This window comes from Gastrolobium bilobum, unplaced genomic scaffold (assembly GCF_033153095.1).
Source record: "Gastrolobium bilobum isolate Gb01-03AN ecotype WA unplaced genomic scaffold, APGP_CSIRO_Gbil_v1 utg12574, whole genome shotgun sequence".
In the NCBI taxonomy this organism is placed as follows: Eukaryota; Viridiplantae; Streptophyta; class Magnoliopsida; order Fabales; family Fabaceae; genus Gastrolobium; species Gastrolobium bilobum.
In genome coordinates, this window is record NW_026898098.1 from 136061 (window position 1) to 157315 (window position 21255).

General features: G+C 31.4%; 2 protein-coding genes across 4 annotated transcripts; one reads left to right on the top strand and one right to left on the bottom strand.

Moving 5' to 3' along the window:
* The first annotated feature begins 1977 nt into the window (after window positions 1–1977).
* Window positions 1978–3091, top strand: LOC133312835 (putative 4-hydroxy-4-methyl-2-oxoglutarate aldolase 3). 3 transcript variants are annotated; one of them, XM_061514112.1, is made up of 2 exons: window positions 1978–2176; window positions 2449–3091. In XM_061514112.1, the coding sequence occupies exon 2, from the start codon at window positions 2453–2455 to the stop codon at window positions 2951–2953; it is 501 nt and encodes a 166-aa protein (XP_061370096.1). In that variant the 5' UTR covers window positions 1978–2176; window positions 2449–2452; the 3' UTR covers window positions 2954–3091. The 3 variants fall into 3 exon arrangements, with proteins under 3 accessions (XP_061370096.1, XP_061370097.1, XP_061370095.1); XM_061514113.1 differs by having other exon boundaries at window positions 2475–3091; XM_061514111.1 differs by having other exon boundaries at window positions 1979–2176; window positions 2446–3090.
* A 2071-nt stretch (window positions 3092–5162) lies between these two features.
* LOC133312829 (STOREKEEPER protein-like) lies at window positions 5163–6718 on the bottom strand. Its single transcript, XM_061514101.1, has one exon. The coding sequence runs from the start codon at window positions 6653–6655 to the stop codon at window positions 5354–5356; it is 1302 nt and encodes a 433-aa protein (XP_061370085.1). The 5' UTR covers window positions 6656–6718; the 3' UTR covers window positions 5163–5353.
* Window positions 6719–21255: the final 14537 nt, after the last annotated feature.

Consider the following 21255-nt stretch of genomic DNA (forward strand, 5'->3'; position numbering starts at 1 on the left):
ACTTAAAAATAACAAGATTAATGTACTAAAAAAAATAAGAAGATTGGAAATGAAGTTTAATAACTCGAGAAAAATGGCCGTACTAATTAATCAATGTTTTAGAAATCGAAGGAGTCTTTAGCATAGTTTGAAATTTTAAGACACTAACAATTTTTTAGTGAAAGTAGAGGGACTAAATCATCACACTTTAATTCTTAACAAACAGAAAGCATTGTTATTAAAATCAGATCGGATCAATTGATCATACCAAATCAACCAGGAAATAGACCAACAACGAAACAGGTCTAGTGAATTTACCTGTAAAGAGATTAACCGGTTTGAAATTGAAAGCCAGTGAATTGACTCGAAATCAGGTTGAATTATTATTGAACAGACACCAATTTTTTGTATTGAACTGAGATTATATATATATATATATATATATATATATATATATATATATATATATAAAGGGAAAAACTACTTTCATGTTACATCTGATGAATTTTTCTCCCACACACCCTTCGATAACTGTGCCATTTTTTTTTTTCTTTTTTTCAGCTGGTGGAGCCCACAAGTTTATCTTTATGACATGAGATAACTTATCTCTTTTAACATGAGATTAATAAAACTCATATATATATATACATATATATATATATAGGGTAAAGGATTTCTCCAGTCACCGGAGATAAAGTTTTCTCTAGTGAGTTCAAAACGACGTCATTTTGAGGCGAAAATCAAGGTATTTTTGTAATTATAATATATTGCAGGGTTATATTAGTCTTTGTTATTAAAATTTTTTAATCTTATAACCCAAAACGACGTCATTTTGAGCTCACTGGAGATAACTTTATCTCCGGTGACTGGAGAAATACTTTTCTCATATATATATATATATATATGGGTCACATACTCGAGGAAATGTTCAAAAAAAATCTCTGAAAATTTTCCAATGCATAGCTCTCAAAAAGTTATGTAGAATAAAAAAAACACCTAATTAGGATACTCGAGTTAAAATTTATGACCTTTTGAAGCTTTACTCTAAAATTTACAAAATTCTGTAATGTCAATAGATTTTGTGATACCCACAAAGCTCCCCTCAAGTTATCTGAGTCAAGTCCACAATATTATGAATATATGGTTATAGAAACTTGTTTGATCCAAAAAATCTCATGGAAAAAAAATTATACCATAAGTTTTTTTTGTATCAAACAAGTTTCTATAGTCATATACTAAAAAAATCTGATTTTTCCAAGATTTTTTGTATCAAACGAGTTTCTATAGCCATATACTCATAATATTGTAGACTTGACTCGGGTAACTTGGGGAAAGCTTTGTGGGATCACAAAATCTATTGCCATTACAAAATTTTGTAAATTTTAGAGTAAAAATTTAAAAGGTCATCACCTTTGACTTAGGTGTCCGAATAAGATTCCGTTTTTTTATTCTACATAACTTTTCTAGAGCTACGCATTAGAAAATTTTCGGAGGAAATTTTTTGAATATTTACTCGAGTATATAACTCATATACTCAAGTATATTGTGTGGAACAGTAAATAATCAAGTACTTGGGTTTTATATTTGAGTAAATATTCAAAAAAAATTCACAATACGAAATATACTCGAGTATAAGGTCAAGTATATGTATATTATATATTTTATTTTTAATTAAATTTTTCTATTTCAAAAGATATCTTGAATGGAATGATTTAATGCTTTTGTCAGTAAATAGTGTATATTTTATTCCATTCATAAATTTATCTTCTTCTGGGCCAATCATGATTAAACAAAAACAAATTGATGAAATAATTTGGAACAGGGTCAAAATGGAATTTATTTTGGTCAAAGTTTGAGCATGCGTCGTATAAAAAATATGTGCCGCATGATATGGTGAAAGGGTGTTTGTCTCGTCCCATTTCTAAGAGCCTTCCTGCAGCCGTCAAAAGGAGTGGTTGGGAATTTTTTTTTGTAGTTAATTCGTAGGAATTTTCTACGCAAGTCATCCCCCCGACATGATTTCGTGGCACGGACACCAACATCCTCTCATATCATCTTTGGATGTTTGTGCCCTTCTTAGACACACAAACCAAGAACTAATCTCATTCAACCTTCTCCACCTCTTCACTCTTCATCGTCCTTGTTACAACACCAACATAATCCAATCCATCTAGTTTCATCCTCCTTTCTCCTCTCGGTAAGCATACGCTGGTCTTGTTTTTCTCTTTCATAATTCGAGTTTAGTTTAAAAGCCTTATAATAAGCACGAATCAACTGGAGTTCCAAACTGTTTTTGCAAAAACATTCTCCTTTCTTTAAAACTGTGTGTTTAAGAATAAGAATCCTGATTTTCCTTTTAAAATCATGAGATCTTGATGTTTTTCGTTCTATCTATAACTTTGTGATGTAGTTAGTAATGGGTAACTCCAAATTAAGCTTGATTGATTTTACTATAACTATCTGCAGCAGTAATATGGCTGCTCTACCAACTGCAGAGATTTGTGACACAAATGCAACACATATAACGAGTGGTGATTTGAGGGTACTGCATCCGGTGATGGAGATTTATGGTCAGTCCCGGGCATTCTCGGGTCCCATTGTTACTCTGAAGGTGTTTGAAGACAACGTGTTGGTTAGGGAGCTTCTTGAAACGAAAGGAGAAGGAAGGGTTTTGGTTATTGATGGAGGAGGAAGCATGAGGTGTGCATTGGTGGGAGGGAATTTGGTGCAGTTGGCACAAAGCATGGGGTGGGCTGGGATTGTGGTGAATGGTTGCATTAGGGATGTTGATGAGATCAATGGATGTGACATTGGAGTCAGAGCCTTGGCATCTCATCCACTCAAATCCAACAAGAAGGGTAACGGTGAAAAGCATGTTCCTGTTTATGTTGCTGGAACGTTTATTCGTGAAGGTGAATGGTTGTATGCAGATAACGATGGTGTCCTTGTATCCAAATTTGAGTTGTCAATTTGAAGTTGTAGTAAAATATTATTGTCATCAATTGGATGCTTTTTCTGCTTTGATCCTTTGAAGTCCTGCTATTCTGGTTTAATTTATGAACAAAAAAAAAAAATTGCTGAGGGAACGAATATATTACAGTATTTCTAGTGTAGACATTGCCTAACACATTTGTTAAAAACGTGGCATTCTGAAAAAGTTTATTATACTCTTTGAAGGAGAAGAAAATGTCGATGGTATTAACCGATTTCCTTGCCCCAATATATCTCATGGCTTTGTTTGATTGGTGGAGATCAAATCTCCATCCACCAAAATCTTATGAAGGGTTGGTATTTGAAAGTTTTGGCTTTGCTGCCAAAAAAAAGTTCGTAAAGTTCTTAAGTAATAGGAGTTAGTGCGTTCCGTCTTGGACCAAAAGTCGTGCTAAAGGTAGCCAATTTAGAAAATAGACCGAGAAGAGTGGTCCTTAATTTTACCAAACAATGACAAACATGCTTTGAACCTGATGGTCCAGATCTATTGTAATCAGCCCCTATAACATATAATTGGGACATGAAATAAGATCGAGTGAAAATAAAATTACAACAGGAACATAGAATGATAAAAGTCCTCATTTCATACACAATGATATGGGACATAGAATGGACAACTCGAACTGCTGAAGCTGAACGCAGAAAAAAATAAGGAAAGACACGAGAAATACTCTAAAGAAATGGTAGCAGACTCATTGCTCATTACACGTTCTCGTTGGCATGAGAGCTTAATAGTATGCGCGAATATCATAACTCTAATGATTTGCAGCTGCAGTCAACTTCAAAAGGAGCTGGGCATAAACATTTTATGACCACAATTCGTGTTGAGTTGAGTGCAGCTGCAAATACATGACACACTAAAAAAGAGACGAAACACTTGATCTAAATTTTATTAACTCTTCCTTGTTTCTAGATGGTGGATGCTATTGGACCATGCTTATAAAGTAAAAGTGTTCATCAAGCAAGAAAAAGGAACAGGTGCCACAATAAAGGAGATCAGTGACCACTTTCATTTCATAATCTGATAGAAGACATTCTCAAGTCTGGCCTCCGGTAGTTTGTCCACCCATACCTTAACAGTCCTCCGTAAAGTCATACTCAAGAGGCTCTAAATTTATATCCAATGACGAGATTACTTGGTAATTTTTGAATTCAAAATAAAAACATGAAGGTATACTCTATTTAATCTATGAAGCCAACAGATACACTAACCCTTTCCCCAAACTATCCAAAAAAAAAAGTGTATCGATTTTGAATTCTTGCAATCCTTGTCTTTGAATGGGAAAGTGCAAAGGAAAATTATACAGAGGAGCCAAGCTCAAGCTAGCAGAACAGTAAGGAAGAAAGAGTTCATGCAAATTTTTTAAAACCATAAAAATATTTTCACAGCCAAAATGCTATGGAAGAATGGAACTACCCCATTTCTGCTTCACCAATGAAGGAAACAAAATCATGGATATGGCCTATGCGTGCTCCTTCCCGATTAACAGTTTACAAAATGGGTAGAAGGAGCAATCTAAGGAGGCCTAATAGTGCAGGGACAACTCTCTAGCAACATTGGCCATTAGGAATTAGATAGAAATATAAATTCTGGGTTGATAGATTTCGAACTAGAGATTGTCGTTATTATTAATAGTTGAGTTTACCAACTGTAAATGTACTCAACTTAAATTAACCATGTCAAGCTGCTATAACAAGACTCTAATGCTGATCAAAGCATTCTCCCATTGATGATTTTCCTCAGCCATAAACCCAATTTAGGAAAAAGTTAAGACTTCACTTCAGGATTGAGGAATTCACCAATCAATGATTGAGGTACAAACAATGATATCTGCTACCACACCAGTTCTCAAATCACATTCTCATCATTTGACCGTAACCACAAGTTTTTACCAAAATATTAATCCTTCAAACTAACATTCTTTTATGTATAATGATCATAATAATAGTGAAGAGAAAATAAATAACAAACATGTCCACAAAACTTTAACAACCAATATTATGATAATAAAAAATCGTACCATCACGATTCAGATATATATATATATTTTACAGAACAAAAAAAAAAGAACAATTTTAATAGTGAAAGCTTCAAGTTGAAATATCACAACAGAAAAAATAGATAATTCCACAGTCAATTAGCAAATACTTGCAAATCAAAAGAGGAAATACAAAATCAATTATAAAAGTTCCAATACCTGATAAATAATACTTAGTAAGACAATCATATCTCATAAAATTCCAAAAGAAAACCATAATATTTGCATAATGTCAATAACTAAACAAGACTATATGGTAGCCACAAAATTAAAAAGCATAGAAGATAATCCAAAACATATACCGGATTACACAAAAGGCCACAAAATTATACCTAACACAACCCCTAATGGTTTGATGACTTGTACGCCTCCAATATCAACCTAGCTTGATCCCCAATAAGTTGTGTACGCTTCGCAAACAACTCTAACTCAGCAACTTGCAATTTATTCCACCTCACCTCCAACTCTTCCCTCTTTGATGCTTCCATTAATTCCAGTCCTCCCTTTATCACATTCTCATTCAGCCCGAACAGACTCCCACTCTTTCCAAAACGAATCATTTCGCTCAAAGCCAAATTTGTATCAGGTATTATATCAATGTCCATCTTTTCAGATTCCTGCGAATCAAGCGATGGCAGATTGGTTTCGGGATTTGTTTCAGGTTTTGATTTCTTTGGAGAAGCAGCGTTCCTAATGCTGCTAGTACCTTCTTTCAGAATCTTTGCAGCTTTCCCATTAGACTTAGCCTTCTCCATTGCTCCATTGGCTACCCCTCCATCTCCATTGGCCCAAACCTTTTTCGACAATTCAAATGATTTCTGTTCGTGAGCCTTTGAGAATTTAGGGCCCTCACCGTTCTTCCCCTTTCCTGCATTGGTCTCAAATTTCTTCTTCAGCCTTCGAATCTTCTCTTTCAGCTGGTTAACGGAAGCATCCACATGAAGCGACTTCTTCACAAAATCATGAAAGTCATTGACCTGCTTAATCGGGTCCATGCCAGTCTTGGAAGCGAACTCAACCATACCCTTGAGAATCGCAATCTCATCTTCTTCGCTCCATATCCTCTGAAACAGCTTCTTCGGGTCATCACCTGATTTTTTCCCATCCTCCTCAACCTCCTTATCGAAAGGAACAGCAGCAAGGGCAGAAACAGTTACCTTCTTCTTGGACCGTTTAGGGTCAGTTGCATGCATGTTGTTGTCGGCAGCTGGGCGCTTCGACCCCGACCTGGCAGGCGGGGCGGAGGGCTGAGACCTCGCCTTGGGGGTTTGCTCCATAGGCTTGGATGCAAGTGGTTTCACTTTAGGGTTCGCAGCACCGGGAGCAGATGGGTTGGGTTCAGGTTCAGATTCGGTTCCTGAATCGGATTCAGTGGCGGACTCGGAAGATGAAGGTTTGGGGTGAGAGTTTGTAGGAGGGGGTGGAGGATTTTTAGCAGAGGGTTGCAAAGATGGATGTTGATGATTTTCTTCTTCATCGTCATCCTCCTCTTCAGTTGAAGCTTCTCCGTCTTCCTCTTCAGATGAAGCTGCTACTTCTTCTTCGTGTTGTCGAGATGAAGGTTGTTGGTCTTCTTCCTCTGATTCGGAAGAGGAAGCCGTGGGTGGTTCATCGAGAGGAGAAGGGCGTTGTTTCTTCTGTGCCATGGAAAATTGGTATTAGGGTTTTGAGGGAAGAGGAAGAGGTGTATGCTGCTTACTGACTCTAATGAGAATGAGTTACACACCACCGAATAAATAAATAGGCGTCGGATATAACAACGCGTGCAAACCTAATAAATCACAATCGCATCTAACCAAAAAATAAATCATAATCCCTTGATTCGGTTGGGAAATAATTCATGATTTGCCCCACAATTCTTAGATGATCAATGAGCAAATTCAATACGGAATTACGGATTACATTGTATGTTAACTATAAAAATATTACTGAAATAAAATGAAATAAAATATAATATAATATAATATAATAATAGTTTAGTTTAAGTCAAGTGATATATATTATATCATATAAAGAAATTGAAAATAGTTAAAGTCCTAAACTAAGATTAAGGACTATTTGATGTTATGTATATCACCTAATAGTATAAGTTTATAATATACGTTATAAAAATTTTAGTTATTTGGTATGATCATTGTATATTACTAGTATATTACCGTGCGTTGCACGGAGGAAAAAAAATCGATTTGTTTGTCTCGTAAAAACTAACGCAACACATGCAAGATGTCGAACCTACATTTGTGATCCTTCATCCTCTTTTAGAATTGAATTAGTAATAATCTACAAATGAAAGTATGAAAAAAAAAAATGAACATGTGAGTACAAATAAAAAGTGTTATAACAATACATCCATATATTGATGACCATGGAATATTGTTTGTTCAAAAATAGCAGTTAACAATATACCATGGTGCATGAAAACCGATTCGTGCATGAGTAAAAAAAAGTAGCAATTAAAAAAAACTAACGTTAACGAATAAAAATAAAAAAGCACTTCATTGCCTTTTTTTTTTTGTCTTTATCTGTACCAAGGAGTGATGTTATCTCATAGTAGACAGAAGGAAATTCACGACATTAATCTTTGAAATACTTCCTTGTAAATTATATTAAGGGTACTATTTGTAACACAACTGTTTTCATCTAGGTTTTTATATTTTATCTCAGAAATGAACTTTCATTTACTACAATCAGATTTATAAAATAATAATAAATAATTATTATTATTGCAAGGATTAGTGTCGTTAGTCTTTGGAATTTCAGAAATTTGTATTTACAAAAATTGAAATCAGATTTAGTAATTTAATTATAAAAGAAGAAGGATAAAATTTCAGTTGAATTATAAAAATATATTGGCGGGCCGCCCCTCCGGGCCGAGCTCAATTTTCCACCTCTAACTGTCATTTCTTATTTAAATTTAAAATTTAAAACTTTTTATATTAATTATACATATTTTTATATAATTTTTTTCCATTTTAATTTATGATTTTTATATATTTTTTTAATTGGTTATACATGTATATTTAAATTTTTATGTTAAAATTTTAATTTATTTTTAGTAAAGTATAAATTACGCCATTTCTTATTTTTTATTTTAAATTTGAAATTTTAAATAATTTTTATCGACTATAAATATATTTTTATAAATTTAAGTATTTTATTGTTTAATCTATAATTTTATATTAAATTTAAATTTATTTTATATAACTTTTTCCACCGCATAAATATTAAATGCTGAACTCTTTTTTCACATATCAAGTTCACATAATTTTTCATTTAATATATTTCCAGATTTTGAATTTATTTTACAATATAAATAATTTTGTTATTTTACAATTTTTTTAATGTTTTTGTTTTTTTATGCAGCGTTAATAGGGCTAACAAATATCCATGCAAAAAAATAGTGGGACATTGAATGAGTTGTCTGCCATCATAAATGATTAACTTATTTTTTCATTGATTTTATTTTGATTTTTAAAAAAAATTATTATTTATTTAATTTTTTATTTTCAAATACTTTCCCACCATTACAATTTGAAATTTAAAATTGAAATCCAAAATTTGAAATCAATTCAGAATTCAAATTTCAAAAGAGTGAGCAATTTCATTGCAGAAAGCATTTAAAAGAGCTGAATAATTCCAATGTACAAATGAGTGGGATATTGAATGAGTTGTCTGCATAAATAATTAACTTAATTTTCCATTGATTTTTTATTTTTATTTTTAAAAGAAATAATTATTTATTTAATTTTTTATTTCCAAATCCGTTCCCACCATTACAATTTGAAATTTAAAATTGAAATCCAAAATTTGAAATCAATTCAAAATTCGAATTTTAAAAGAGTGAGCAATTCCAATGAATAAAGCATTTAAAAGAGCATAATAATTCCAATGTACAAATCAGTGGGACATTGAATGAGTTCTCTGCCACCATAAATGATTAACTTAATTTTCCATTGATTTTTTAGTTCGATTTTTAAAAGAAATTATTATTTATTTAATTTTTTATTTCTAAATCCTTTCCACCATTACAATTTGAAATTTAAAATTAAAATCTAAAATTTGAAATCAATTCAGAATTCGAATTTCAAAAAAGTGAGGAATGAGAAGAAAATCGAAATATGTGCATTAAAAATCTCCTAATAACTTTTAAATTTAAAAGTTAAATTTTAAATTCTTTTATACTAATTATACATTTTTTTTAGAAGTAAGTTTTTTCACTAAATGGTCATTCATTTTTATAGTGATTAAATTTTAATAATTTATTTTTTACAAAGTCATAGATGTAATTTTTTAATTTTTTATTAAAATTTAAAATTTAAATTCTTTTATATTAATTATACATATTTTTTTTTAAAGTAAGTTTTTTCTCTTTTAATTTAAAATTTTATATTTTTTAAATTGGTTATACATATAAATTAAAACATTTATATTAAATTTTTTTTAAAAAATACTCATACCGAATTTTATTTTTTTTGAATTATTTTTTAAGTTAAATTTTTAATTTATTTTTTCATTTAATTTCCAAATTTAAATTAATTTCTCTTTTAAATTTTAATTGTGTTTTGGTGAAAAATTGATTGATTAGTAAATGGCAGCTTATGGTGTGTTGTTAAATTCAAATCTTTTCCCACCATCCATATTTTAAATTCAAAATTTGAAACCATTTCAAAATTCGAATTTTAGATCAGATGAGCAATTCCAATGTAAAAAGCAATTAAAACAGCTGAGTCATTTCATTTCAAAATTCAAATTTTTAGATCAAATGAGCAATTAATACAGCTGTGTCATTCCATTTCAAAATTCGAATTTTAAATCAGATGAGTCAATTCCAATGCAAAAAGCAATTAAATCAGCTAACCAATTCCAATGTGATGGGCAGTGGGACATTCAATGACTTGTCTGCCACCACAATTGGTCATTTATTTTTTGATTTAAAAAACAAAATTCGATTTTTAAAAGAGAGTTTTTATATGCCATGTAGTGTGAACACAATTTTCAGAATTAAGCAGGGAGTGACACATCAGCGAAGTTTCCAACATTGAATTTAAAAAATTAAATCAAAATATTTAAAAAATGAAATTTCAAAAACAAAATCGAAATCATATTTTGAAATTTTAAATAGAAATCACATCTTGTTTTAAAAGAGTTTATCATATCTTGTTTTAAAAGAGCTGATCATTCCAATGTAGAAATCATGATCAGTTTGAATTTGAAATTTGAAAAGAGCCTCGCAATTCAATTTTAGAAATCATCATCATTAAAGTCTGACATGAAACAGCTGAGTGGGACAGTTGGACATTGAATGAGGTGTCTGCCACCACAACTCAATAAAACTTTTTTTTATTTGTTTCGTAATTTATATTTACAATTTTAAAATGTTTAACAATATTTAATAATTTGAATTTGCCAAAGAAGGAAAGTTTTTAAGGGGTAGTGGTGTGAACAGAAAATACTATCAACTTGCAAAATAAAAGGAGATTTCCAATTTTCTCCATTTAAATAAAATTAATGACGATTTCATTATTTTTCTTTATTTTCCAAATAAATTTTGAGTCGTTAAACATTAAACGACTAATAAATTATAGATATTTATACCTTGACATTAGGGGTGGAGTGGGGAACGAAACAAACATGAACAAAGGCTACGTATACACCCGAAAATACAAAGTATTAAATTTTAACATTTCAAACAAACATTGCATGTAGAGAGACGAACACAACCACTTATTTTGAAGTGAGATCCCTTGATCAAATGCTTCATTTTTGTCACCATAACGTTCAAGCCATGTTTCATATGAAGGAAAACAGACATACTTGGAGATATGGATGGCCTTCGATGACGTGGATGTGATACTTCCACAATATAGAAGCAGCAACAGTCTTCATCTGAGTGAAGCTTATGTTCTTACCCAAACGACTTCTTGGTCCAGCATTGAAAACAATAAACTTGGAAGTTGGAAGAGGGTACATGAATAATCTCTCCTCTCTTAGAAATCCATGTCTCTGGTCTAAATTTCAAGCAATCTTCTACCCATATTTCCTCCAACCTTCCCACTTAGGACAAAGAGTATATTATCATGGTATTTGAATTAATCCTACGACCACTTGGAAGAATATCAGATTTCAATGCACATTTGTGCTCAAAAGGAACTTGAGGATAAAGCCTTAAGGCTTCACATATACATGCATGAAGGTAAACTAACCCATTAAGCCCTTCCACACCTAAATCCTTCCAATTACCTTCTTTTTCTGGTAAATTTTCTCTGATCTCTTCAAGAATCTTAGCTTCCAAGTGAGGCCTACACTAATTGGGTCTCTTCCAGCTGCAAGAAGATTCATTGCTGTGTCTCTAAGAAACTTATATATCATCTATTTTTCCCTTTCCTTCTGCATTCATAAGAGCATTTAGCAAGTTCAACCCTGACTCATCAGCTAGGATGCTACTGTTAATGCTCTAGCATTGCACTCTGTGTTTGGATGTGATTATTTCATACAACATTTGATCAACAATTTTCTGGCCTTCTTTGAACTTCTTCTCTTTTCCAACTTGAAGTCATTTCTGCAGCTTCCATAACCATCTTAGCATGAGAAATCTATAGAACAATGCATCCATTAAAAAGTCAATAACCATATTGGAATCTTAGCATGAGAAATCTTTTATGCTGCATCCAACACTTCATACAAATAGAAAAACACAACCATAAGCTCATGATCATGAAAGAGACCAAAGCTTGATGGTTTAGTTTAACCCCAAATCAAAGTCATGGATCAATGTGCAATACGATGACCGATACTGGTTGTTATTACCTTCTTGAAAAGCATAAATTCAGGTGTGCAAACTGCTCTAAAATCTAGTGCAACATTCTGTGACTACAACCAAAAACATTTCATCAAATATCAGGGTTTTACCAAATTAAAAATAAAGGTAACATCAGATAGAGAATTCAAAATTGAAGAACTTAAAAAGAATACCTGATGGTGAAAGGATTTTCACGATTTTCACTGCATCAGAGAGAATATGAGTTCAGAAATTGAAAAGAAAAACTAAAACCCATTCCAAAGAATTCAACATTAGCAACTAAAACAAAAGAAAAAAATGAAAAGAAACATAATGCATGATAGAGAATTCAAAATTGAAGAACTGAAAAAGAATACCTGATTGTGAAGGGATTTTCACGATTTTCACTACATCAGAGAGAATAAGAGATCAGAAATTGAAAAGAAAAACTAAAACTCATTCCAAAGAATTCAACTTTAGCAACGAGATCAGAAGAAAAAAAGAAAAGAAAAGAAACATAATGCATGATAGAGAATTCAAAATTGAAGAACGGGAAAAGAATACCTGATTTTAAAATACGACGAAACCTAAACCCACACACCATGAAATATGACGAAACCTTCCGCCCTACAAAACCAAAAAAAGAGAATTAGTATACAAAAAACAGAACACGAATTCATAGCAACAACCCCTACAAACAGAAATGAAGAAAGAAATTGTGGCACGTTTGCAGAAGAAGGAGATTTAATAGAAAACAAAAAATAATACCAACACAACAACCCCTACAAACAGAAATGAAGAAAGAAATCACAACGGAGAAAACAAAAATTAAAAAAATGAAGACGAAAAGCAGCAACAAAATAAAAAACGACAAATGATATGAAATGTGGGGGAAAAAACAACGACTAAGAACGACGGCTGGCCAAAAAAATGACGAACAGCAGCTGGGAAAAATGCTAAGAACACGAAGAATAGGAGAAAGAAGATGTGAGAAATCTGGAGGAACGACCAAGAACACAAAGAAATGGAGAAAGAAGAAGATGTGAGCAATCTGGAGGAATGACTAAAAAAAATGAGAAGGCGTATCGGTTTTGTTAAACGTTTAACATTCCAAGGGAGAAAGTAGGTGAAGATTAATTAAGTTGTCAGTTTTTAAATTTTGAAAATAAGATGAGCTGTGTGTTAATGGAGATAATTAATTTTTAAAATTTGAAAATAAGATGAGTTGTTCCCAATAAAGATGAGAACAGATCTGCACCATTGATTTTAGGTAGCAAATCGTGGCCATCAATTTGGAGTTCAGATTATAATTTCTTTTCGAATTTTTTTATTCCCTGAATTACCAAAGAAGGAAACTTTTTGAATTGTGTAGTGTGAATGCAAACCTGAAAGTGAAGGAGAGGCAGACACGTGTCAGAAGTTGTCAAAGAATGGCTTTGTCTTAGAATATAAGAAGAAGATAAGCTTATTCTGCAAAATCAAATCCCTTAATATATAAAAATGATGTATAACTTACTCACATCTAAGAGGGAGGAATTAAGCCTGATAAGGGGTTGATGTATTAACATTGCTAACCAGTATAATTCTAAAAAATTAATATATTATTTCGATATTAATATATTAAAATAAAAAAATTTAATATATTAATTTTTAAAATATTGAAGATTTTTAATTTTATAAAAATTAAAATATATTTTTGGATACATTGATTAATAAATTTTTATAAAAGTTAATATCATATAACATATTTGGAATAATTATATAAATTCTTTATTATTTTTTTAAAAATATTGATATTATCATATATCATTGATATTATCTTATATAATATATTATTGTATACAATATCATGTCAAACATTGGATAATAAGAAAATTTAATCAAATCTTATACAATCAAGTCTTATACTTTTATAAGATAATATCATCTAGTGTTTGATAATTCACTGTATAATACTAAATATGATAAAAATAAATATTTTTAACAAAAATATCATTTAATAAAGAATTTATATAATTATTCAAATATGTCATATGATATTAAATTGGGATTTACATCTATCATTTAACATGACCACAACAACTTTCCCACACACAATATCTTGTGGGACCCGCATGTTTCAAAGAAAAAAAAAACTTCTGCACGCACAACGAATCTCTATAACATTACACAATTATTTTTCCTACAACATAACTCTTATAAAACCCTATTAAATTTTATAAAAGTCTATAGATCAATGTGTCCAAAAAATATATATTAATTTTTATGAAAATAAGAATCTCCAATAATTTAAAAAAATAATTTTTATTTTAATATATTAATATTAAAATAATATATTAATTCTTGAGAATTGCACTGATCAGCAATATTAATGCATCAATCCCTTATCAAGCTTAATTTCGTCCTCTTAGGCCTAATTAAGTTATATATTAATTTGATGTACTAAGGGATTCTACTGTAGAAACTTATATTATACGATGGTCACATCAAATAATTAAAAATATCATAATATATAATATAAGTTTATACTATTAGATCTTATACATCACACTAAACAGGCGTTAGGAATTTAGTTAAGTATTGTGATTAATGTGTCTCACTAATAATTCCTATTAGATTTAGGAATTTATGGACTGAACTTTACATTTTGTAGGTAAATGAATCGTCTTAAAGCAATGGAAGCATTTGAAAAATGATAAGACAACTTTGTTAATCATAACCGTATATTATACTGCGTTATCACTTTGTATATCAATCAACAATATAAAATTCCATATTACGCTAGGTACATTTGTCTTGCAATACTTCTTTTCTTTATAATTAAAATATATAATTTTCCATTAGAATCCAATACAAGGGGCGTTTGATTGAGGAGAAAATTTATGAATAATAGGGAAATGTTATTACTAGGAAAATAGTTGGGAAGTTAGTTTGGTAGAAAAATGTAAAAAAAAAAATTGTTTGGTTGAAAAAAAAATTATCGAGAAAATTTGGTAAATTTTATAAAATCTATGTTTGGTTTTAGGTAAAATATAGGTGGGAAAAAAGTTGCTATTACAAAAATAACCTTGTTTTTTAAAAAAATTCACTTTCACGCGCTCTAGCAAGGGCACGCTCGTCATCTGATTATTGCCCAATGTGACCATTTAGGTAGACAACCCACAATACCATATCTCAAGTGGGAATACATGGCTATCTATCTTGGTCCAATAGACATGCAAATTGGTAAGCTGAGATACTGATTGAGGTAGGCAAATATTGGAAACGGTTCAACCAAACAAGGTCACCCTACAATCCTACTTCTCTAATACCTATTTATCTCATCAGATTCCTCCAACCAAACACACCCTAACTTTCTTGGTTGGTGTAAGGAAAATTACGAATGCAATGGAAGGTCTACTCAATAACCAAATACCACCTCCTAACTTGTGAAACATTTTAATAATATAACTCATGACATGTAACATAGCTTTTGTCGACATTAGAACTTAACCATAGGCATATGACTTTATTTAAATGGTTTCTTTCTACTTGGCTTTGGTTCCGAAGGATCTTGCCACACCACATTCCAACTTTAGGTTGATCGACTATTTTTTGAGAAACCTCACTAGCAATTTAGTAAAAAAAACTTTCTTAATATTTGTCATGTATATAGTGAGATGTTAGGCTTAGATTAATCACCATTAGTGTAACATCCTGGGCGCTGACGAGGGCGGGGAGTGATCGCCGGTGCGAAAGGGCATGGACAAAGAGCGGCTCCTGACAGGCTTTCAGCGGGGGGTTACATGCATGAATGAATCGAATCAACACCCGAAAGAGAGGGATTCCAAAGACTGTGCAGGTATTAGACTGCACAGTTTGGGATAGCTTATAAGAATTAATTGGTACTACCTATACTAACAAGATGCATCTGCTTTTCGATAGCCCGGAACGGAAGAACTCCATAGTTAAGCGTGCTTGACTTGGAGCAATTCTGGGATGGGTGACTTCCTGGAAAGTTTTTCCGAGAAGCGTGCGAGTGAGGAAAACTTGTAACGCCTGACAACTTGCAAGGATCAACGACTATCTCCACACACTAACACGAGACTTCTCAGCGTGCTTTGTCCTCACTCGCACACTTCCCGAGAAAACTTTCCAGGAGGTCACCAATCCCAGAATTGCCCAAAGTCAAGCACGCTTAACTATGGAGTTCTTCCGTTCCGGGCTACCGAAAAGTAGATGCATCTTGTTAGTATAGGTAGTACCAATTAATTCTTATAAGCTATTCTCAACTGTACCGTCCCATACCAGTACAGTCTCTGGAATCCCTCTCTTTCGGGTGTTGATTCGATTCATTCATGTACTCCATCACTGGAAGCCTGCCAGGAGCCACTTCTTGTCCATGCCCTTTCGCACCGTCAATCACTCCCCGCCCTCGTCAGCGCCGAGGATGTTACAACTAGGTTACTTAATCGATACCTTTGAATCAATTAAAAACACGCTCATTATCAATTTTTTAGAAGATTGATGTTGTGATACGGTACCACCTTCATGTTGATACCTTCTAGTTGTCTTGGCAAAAGATTTGTCCTCTGGGTTGAGCTAATTTAACTTTTAATCCCAAATCTCAAAGTTTCATGGATAAGATAATATAATAAGAGTAAGTTGGAACTTCACATCCTTAAAAAGTGACACATGCACATTTTATAACATAATGGCTGCTATTGTTCTTCTTTCTTTGATACGAGTTTTGGTATTTTTTTCTTGAATCACGTATTCATGCACAGGGGTAAATATTGTAAAGAATAATGTTTTGCAATTTTCTAAGGTCTTGCTACTTTTAGATATTCTTATGTGATTAATTACATAAACCTAACTGAACTGTTCTATTAATATAATTTATCTAAATATGGTACTAGATATGTTTAATAATTTCTTTAATTGTAATTTTGTTTTACTGATGTACATGATAAAGAAAGTGATTTTTGTTATGGCTGGAACATTAATAAGCCATTCATAGCACCATTCAAGTAAAAAACAAGCTTCTCTTGCAAGTATGATCATTCAAATACAGACTTAGCAACAGAGTGTTTTACATATGCCTACCCCCATCTATTTCGGATAAAACACACTTCAATGGCATTAGAATCATCATCTAGGTGATAGCATCCCTTGTATCAAAACAATTGATCTCATTACAACAATCCTTCCAACTATCAACTTGGATCATGCTCAACCGTGTACGCTTAGGTCCAACTCCTCTTGAATATATCATTGTCCATATGGGTAAAACTGAATCATAGGTATTCAATATATGATTAAAATTTAGAAAAAAAGGAAAAAAGAAGAAGTATCACCTCTTAATAAGAGGCAAGTGTTTTGGATACATTATTCGACCTTACGCCCACTATCATTGAGGCCTATTACTACGGAGAAATTCTACACTCAAGAGGGTAAGTGTTGTGCAGGCTAGTTGGCAAATTATCTCTTAAATCATCTCACTGAGTTTGGTTTTACGTGGTTCGACAGCATCCCTTCAAAGCTTACTTTCCTCTTCCTGGCTGATTTCTAACACAAGCTATCAAACTCGTGCAAATTAAAATTAATCAGGTTCAATGAAATTTGTAATATAGTGCAAACATGAGTCGTCTCTCAAAGAAATTTCAAAGATTTAAATTGTTGATAGACAGAAAAATAAAAGGGTTTTTTTCTTCTTCTTAAATTCGATTAAAACTAAAATAAATTGTAAATTGAGATTTTCAAATTAAAGACAACCAACCTAATGTGAGGATTCATAGAATGTCCATCATTGGATAAAATAAATACCAATTTGTGATTGACCTCAATTGAATTGGAATCCCTAAATTTAGTTGGGAACCCTCTCTAGGTGATCGTCTAGTGATTGGTCGAATATGGCGCATTTACACTGCGATCGCATGAGTATCAACCCGTTTGACTTAAGGTCATTGGGTTAATCAATCTAGTCATTAAATCTAATGGTCAATCTCTTCCCTAAGAATGTGATCGCGTACCTCAGCTTGAACACTCGCAATCGCGTGATGTCCAATCCGAGTTGGGAATGGGAAACAAATTTGGTTAAAGGGAGAGGCGCAAGTCCTCTGGATTCATCCAATGAATCCTTAGCCCTTAGGTTATTAAAGGTTACTTAGACTAACATAGCTAAGAACAAAAAGAAAAGAAAATTGAAGAAGGAGATGAAGAATATAATGTAAAAACTTGAGTTTTCTCTCGAGAATCGTCAATCGTACAAAATTCTCAAATGAAGATTGCCGAATTTTTTTTTAAACGAGCCCTTTTAACCCACATCTAAACCGAGTTAGGGCTCCACTAAATTCGGCCCACAATAATAAAATAAATAGGAGCAAAACTGAAAAAATGGCCTTGGGCCTCAAAAGAATTGGGTTCTAATTTATAATTACAAGTCCAAATAATTAAATAAAATTTCAGCATTTGACATCTGACTTGGGGTCCAACTTAGACCATCTTCTTGTTCAATATGAGGATTTATGTATTCATAACATTTATAGCCTCCCGAGTTATCTGCAAAACACAACAAGAATGAGATCAATCGAACCCCCGTAGGAAGAGACATGATCAAAATATTGCAGTAACGTGAATCTGGAATTTAAGGACGGAAATAAATCAAATCCAATAAAAACCTAAAAGACCATTATTTAACTCCAAATAATCCCAAAAATACTAATCAAGAGTAACAAACAAGTACAATAAAATATTAATTATCAATTTCTCATTTGTAGGACAATCTCGCCAAATTACAGCTCCTCAGTTTGTTTGTTTTGTTTTGTTTGGAGCTTGTTGCTCTTCCCTTCACCAAAAATAATTGATGGATTGATTATGAGTGGGTTGTGTATACTGTATATAGCAACATGGGAGGGTCGTCTTTATGCACAAATTGTTTTTTTTTTCTTTCTCTAGAAGGTATTGAACTTGTGGCTTTTCCTTCTAGACACTGGGCTTAGTTTTTCATCTTCCAAAGACCTTGCACAACATAAACTAAAATTCCTTATTTGCTCAAGAATACTATAGAAAAGGTCTTCTTTCACTATGATACACTATGATACATTAACTAGTTACTTTAATAAGAACTTTTTCGTAATTAAAATTTAAAGTGAAGATTTCAAAAGAATTTTTGTCTATGGATGCCTTGTGTCTTGGTTGGTGTAAGATAAATGAGCCTTCAATTTATATATTCAACACTTGCAGTGGCTGTGCACGACATGCCCATTAGCGTTGTAAATGTGACCCTTATTATCATATGGTGAACGATGGTAAAAACATATTAATATATTGATAGAAACTATTATATATATGGGAAAAACATCTATTCTTTTAAAGGGCTAAATTTATTATTAATTAATTAATAATTTTAATCCAATAAATATAACCGTTGATGGACGGAAATCAACGGTTAGGATCTAAAAAGATATAAGTTTATATCCTTTAAAAGGATAAATGTTATTCCCTATATATAGAGGAATGTTATAGTTATAATTTTTTTTTTATAATATCTTACAATCATATCTTAACACCGTTGATTCCGTCAATCAACGGTTATGATTTTTGCAAATTAAACTCATTAATTAATTATTAATTCACAATAAATAGTAACCGTTGATTGACGGATATCAACGGTATTAAGATATAGTTGTAAGAGGTTGTAAAAAAAAGTTGTAAGTATAACCTTCCTTATATATATATATATATATATATATATATATATATATATATATATATATATATATATATATATATATAAGATTCGCTTTTTCTACAGTCAATGTAGATAACTTATCTATAGTGAGCCCAAAACGACGTCGTTTTGAGGCGAAAATCAAGGTATTTTTGTAACTATAATTTATTTCAAGGTTATAATAGTATTTTTCATTATAATTTTTTAATTTTTCAATCCAAAACGACGTCGTTTTGAGAGCGAATGTAAATGACTTATCTACATTTACTTTAGAAACATTAAAGCCACACACACATATATATATATATATATATATATATATATATATATATCATCAATTGTGAGATTCTAATATATTGCAGAATTATATTAGTCTTTATCATTATATTTTTTTAATCTTATAACCCAAAAATGACGTTATTTTACGCTCAATAACTTTATCTCCAGTTACGAGATAATTGAGAGCGAATGTAAATGACTTATCTACATTTACTTTAGAAACATTAAAACCACACACACACACACACATATATATATATATATATATATATATCATCAATTGTGAGATTCTAATATATTGCAGAATTATATTAGTCTTTATCATTATATTTTTTTAATCTTATAACCCACAAATGACGTTATTTTACGCTCAATAACTTTATCTCCAGTTACGAGATAAATAATTTTCCCTAACTGATTTGATTGAAATTATGATCGAACGACGTGAAAAGAAAAAATAAAATAAAGTACACATAAAGAAGAATATATTTATGGGAAAGTATTTGTTATTTTTTTTAAATAAAAGGCCTAAACCACAAAATAAAGTATTTGTCATTTTAAATAATACAATTTTGTGTCATTTCTAACGAAACTACATCGTTTTGGTGTATTTTTGCATTTTCTCTTATCCACTTTTTTCTTCTTCCTAATTTCATAAAAAAGAAAAAATGTAAAAAAAAACTAAAATTACACCAAATTAACATAATTTCATTAAAAATTACAAATATTTTCCCCTTTATTTAATATCCTAAAAAGAGGATATATTTACAATTTATTATCCCTTAAATTTTTTTATAATTACTTTCTTTATCGTTGAATCAAATCAGTAACTCTTATTTATAACAATTTGATCCAAAAATAAAGAAAATAATCATCAAATATTGTAACGATTGGAAGTATAATCTCTCCGAATATATTTTCTCCTTAAATTTTTACACTACTTTATAACTTAAAACTTTTGTATCTATTTTTTTTTTTGGTAAATAACTTTTGTATCTATTTATATATTCACAAACTTATATAAATTTTAATAAGAGTCCCATTCATTTGATGTTTATGAAGAAATAAAGAAATATAAAATTCCCACCTGATTAAATTCAATTTTTCCATTCAAATGGAATCTAAAATTTTAGAATTAATTAATAACCCACTATAAGAATTTTTTTTTTTTTTTAGTATACAGTAGAAGCAAATTATTAAACTTTTGTGGGGTCTCAATGTCAAACAAAACCGTTATATTCAAAAAATTTCAATTCGGAAGACAAAGGTCCTACTTCCGAACCGGTTTTTAATCCGGTTCAATCCGTAATAAGAGAAAGCTACAGAGAGGGAGCGCATTTTGATTGAACCGCCAGATCGAAATTCAAATTTCACGACACTCTCCCCAACCCACAACTCCATTTCACGTTCTGCAAACCCTAACATTGTTCCCGATCAGATCCAGTTCAAAGAGATTCCTTCTGCGAACTTCTGCGAAG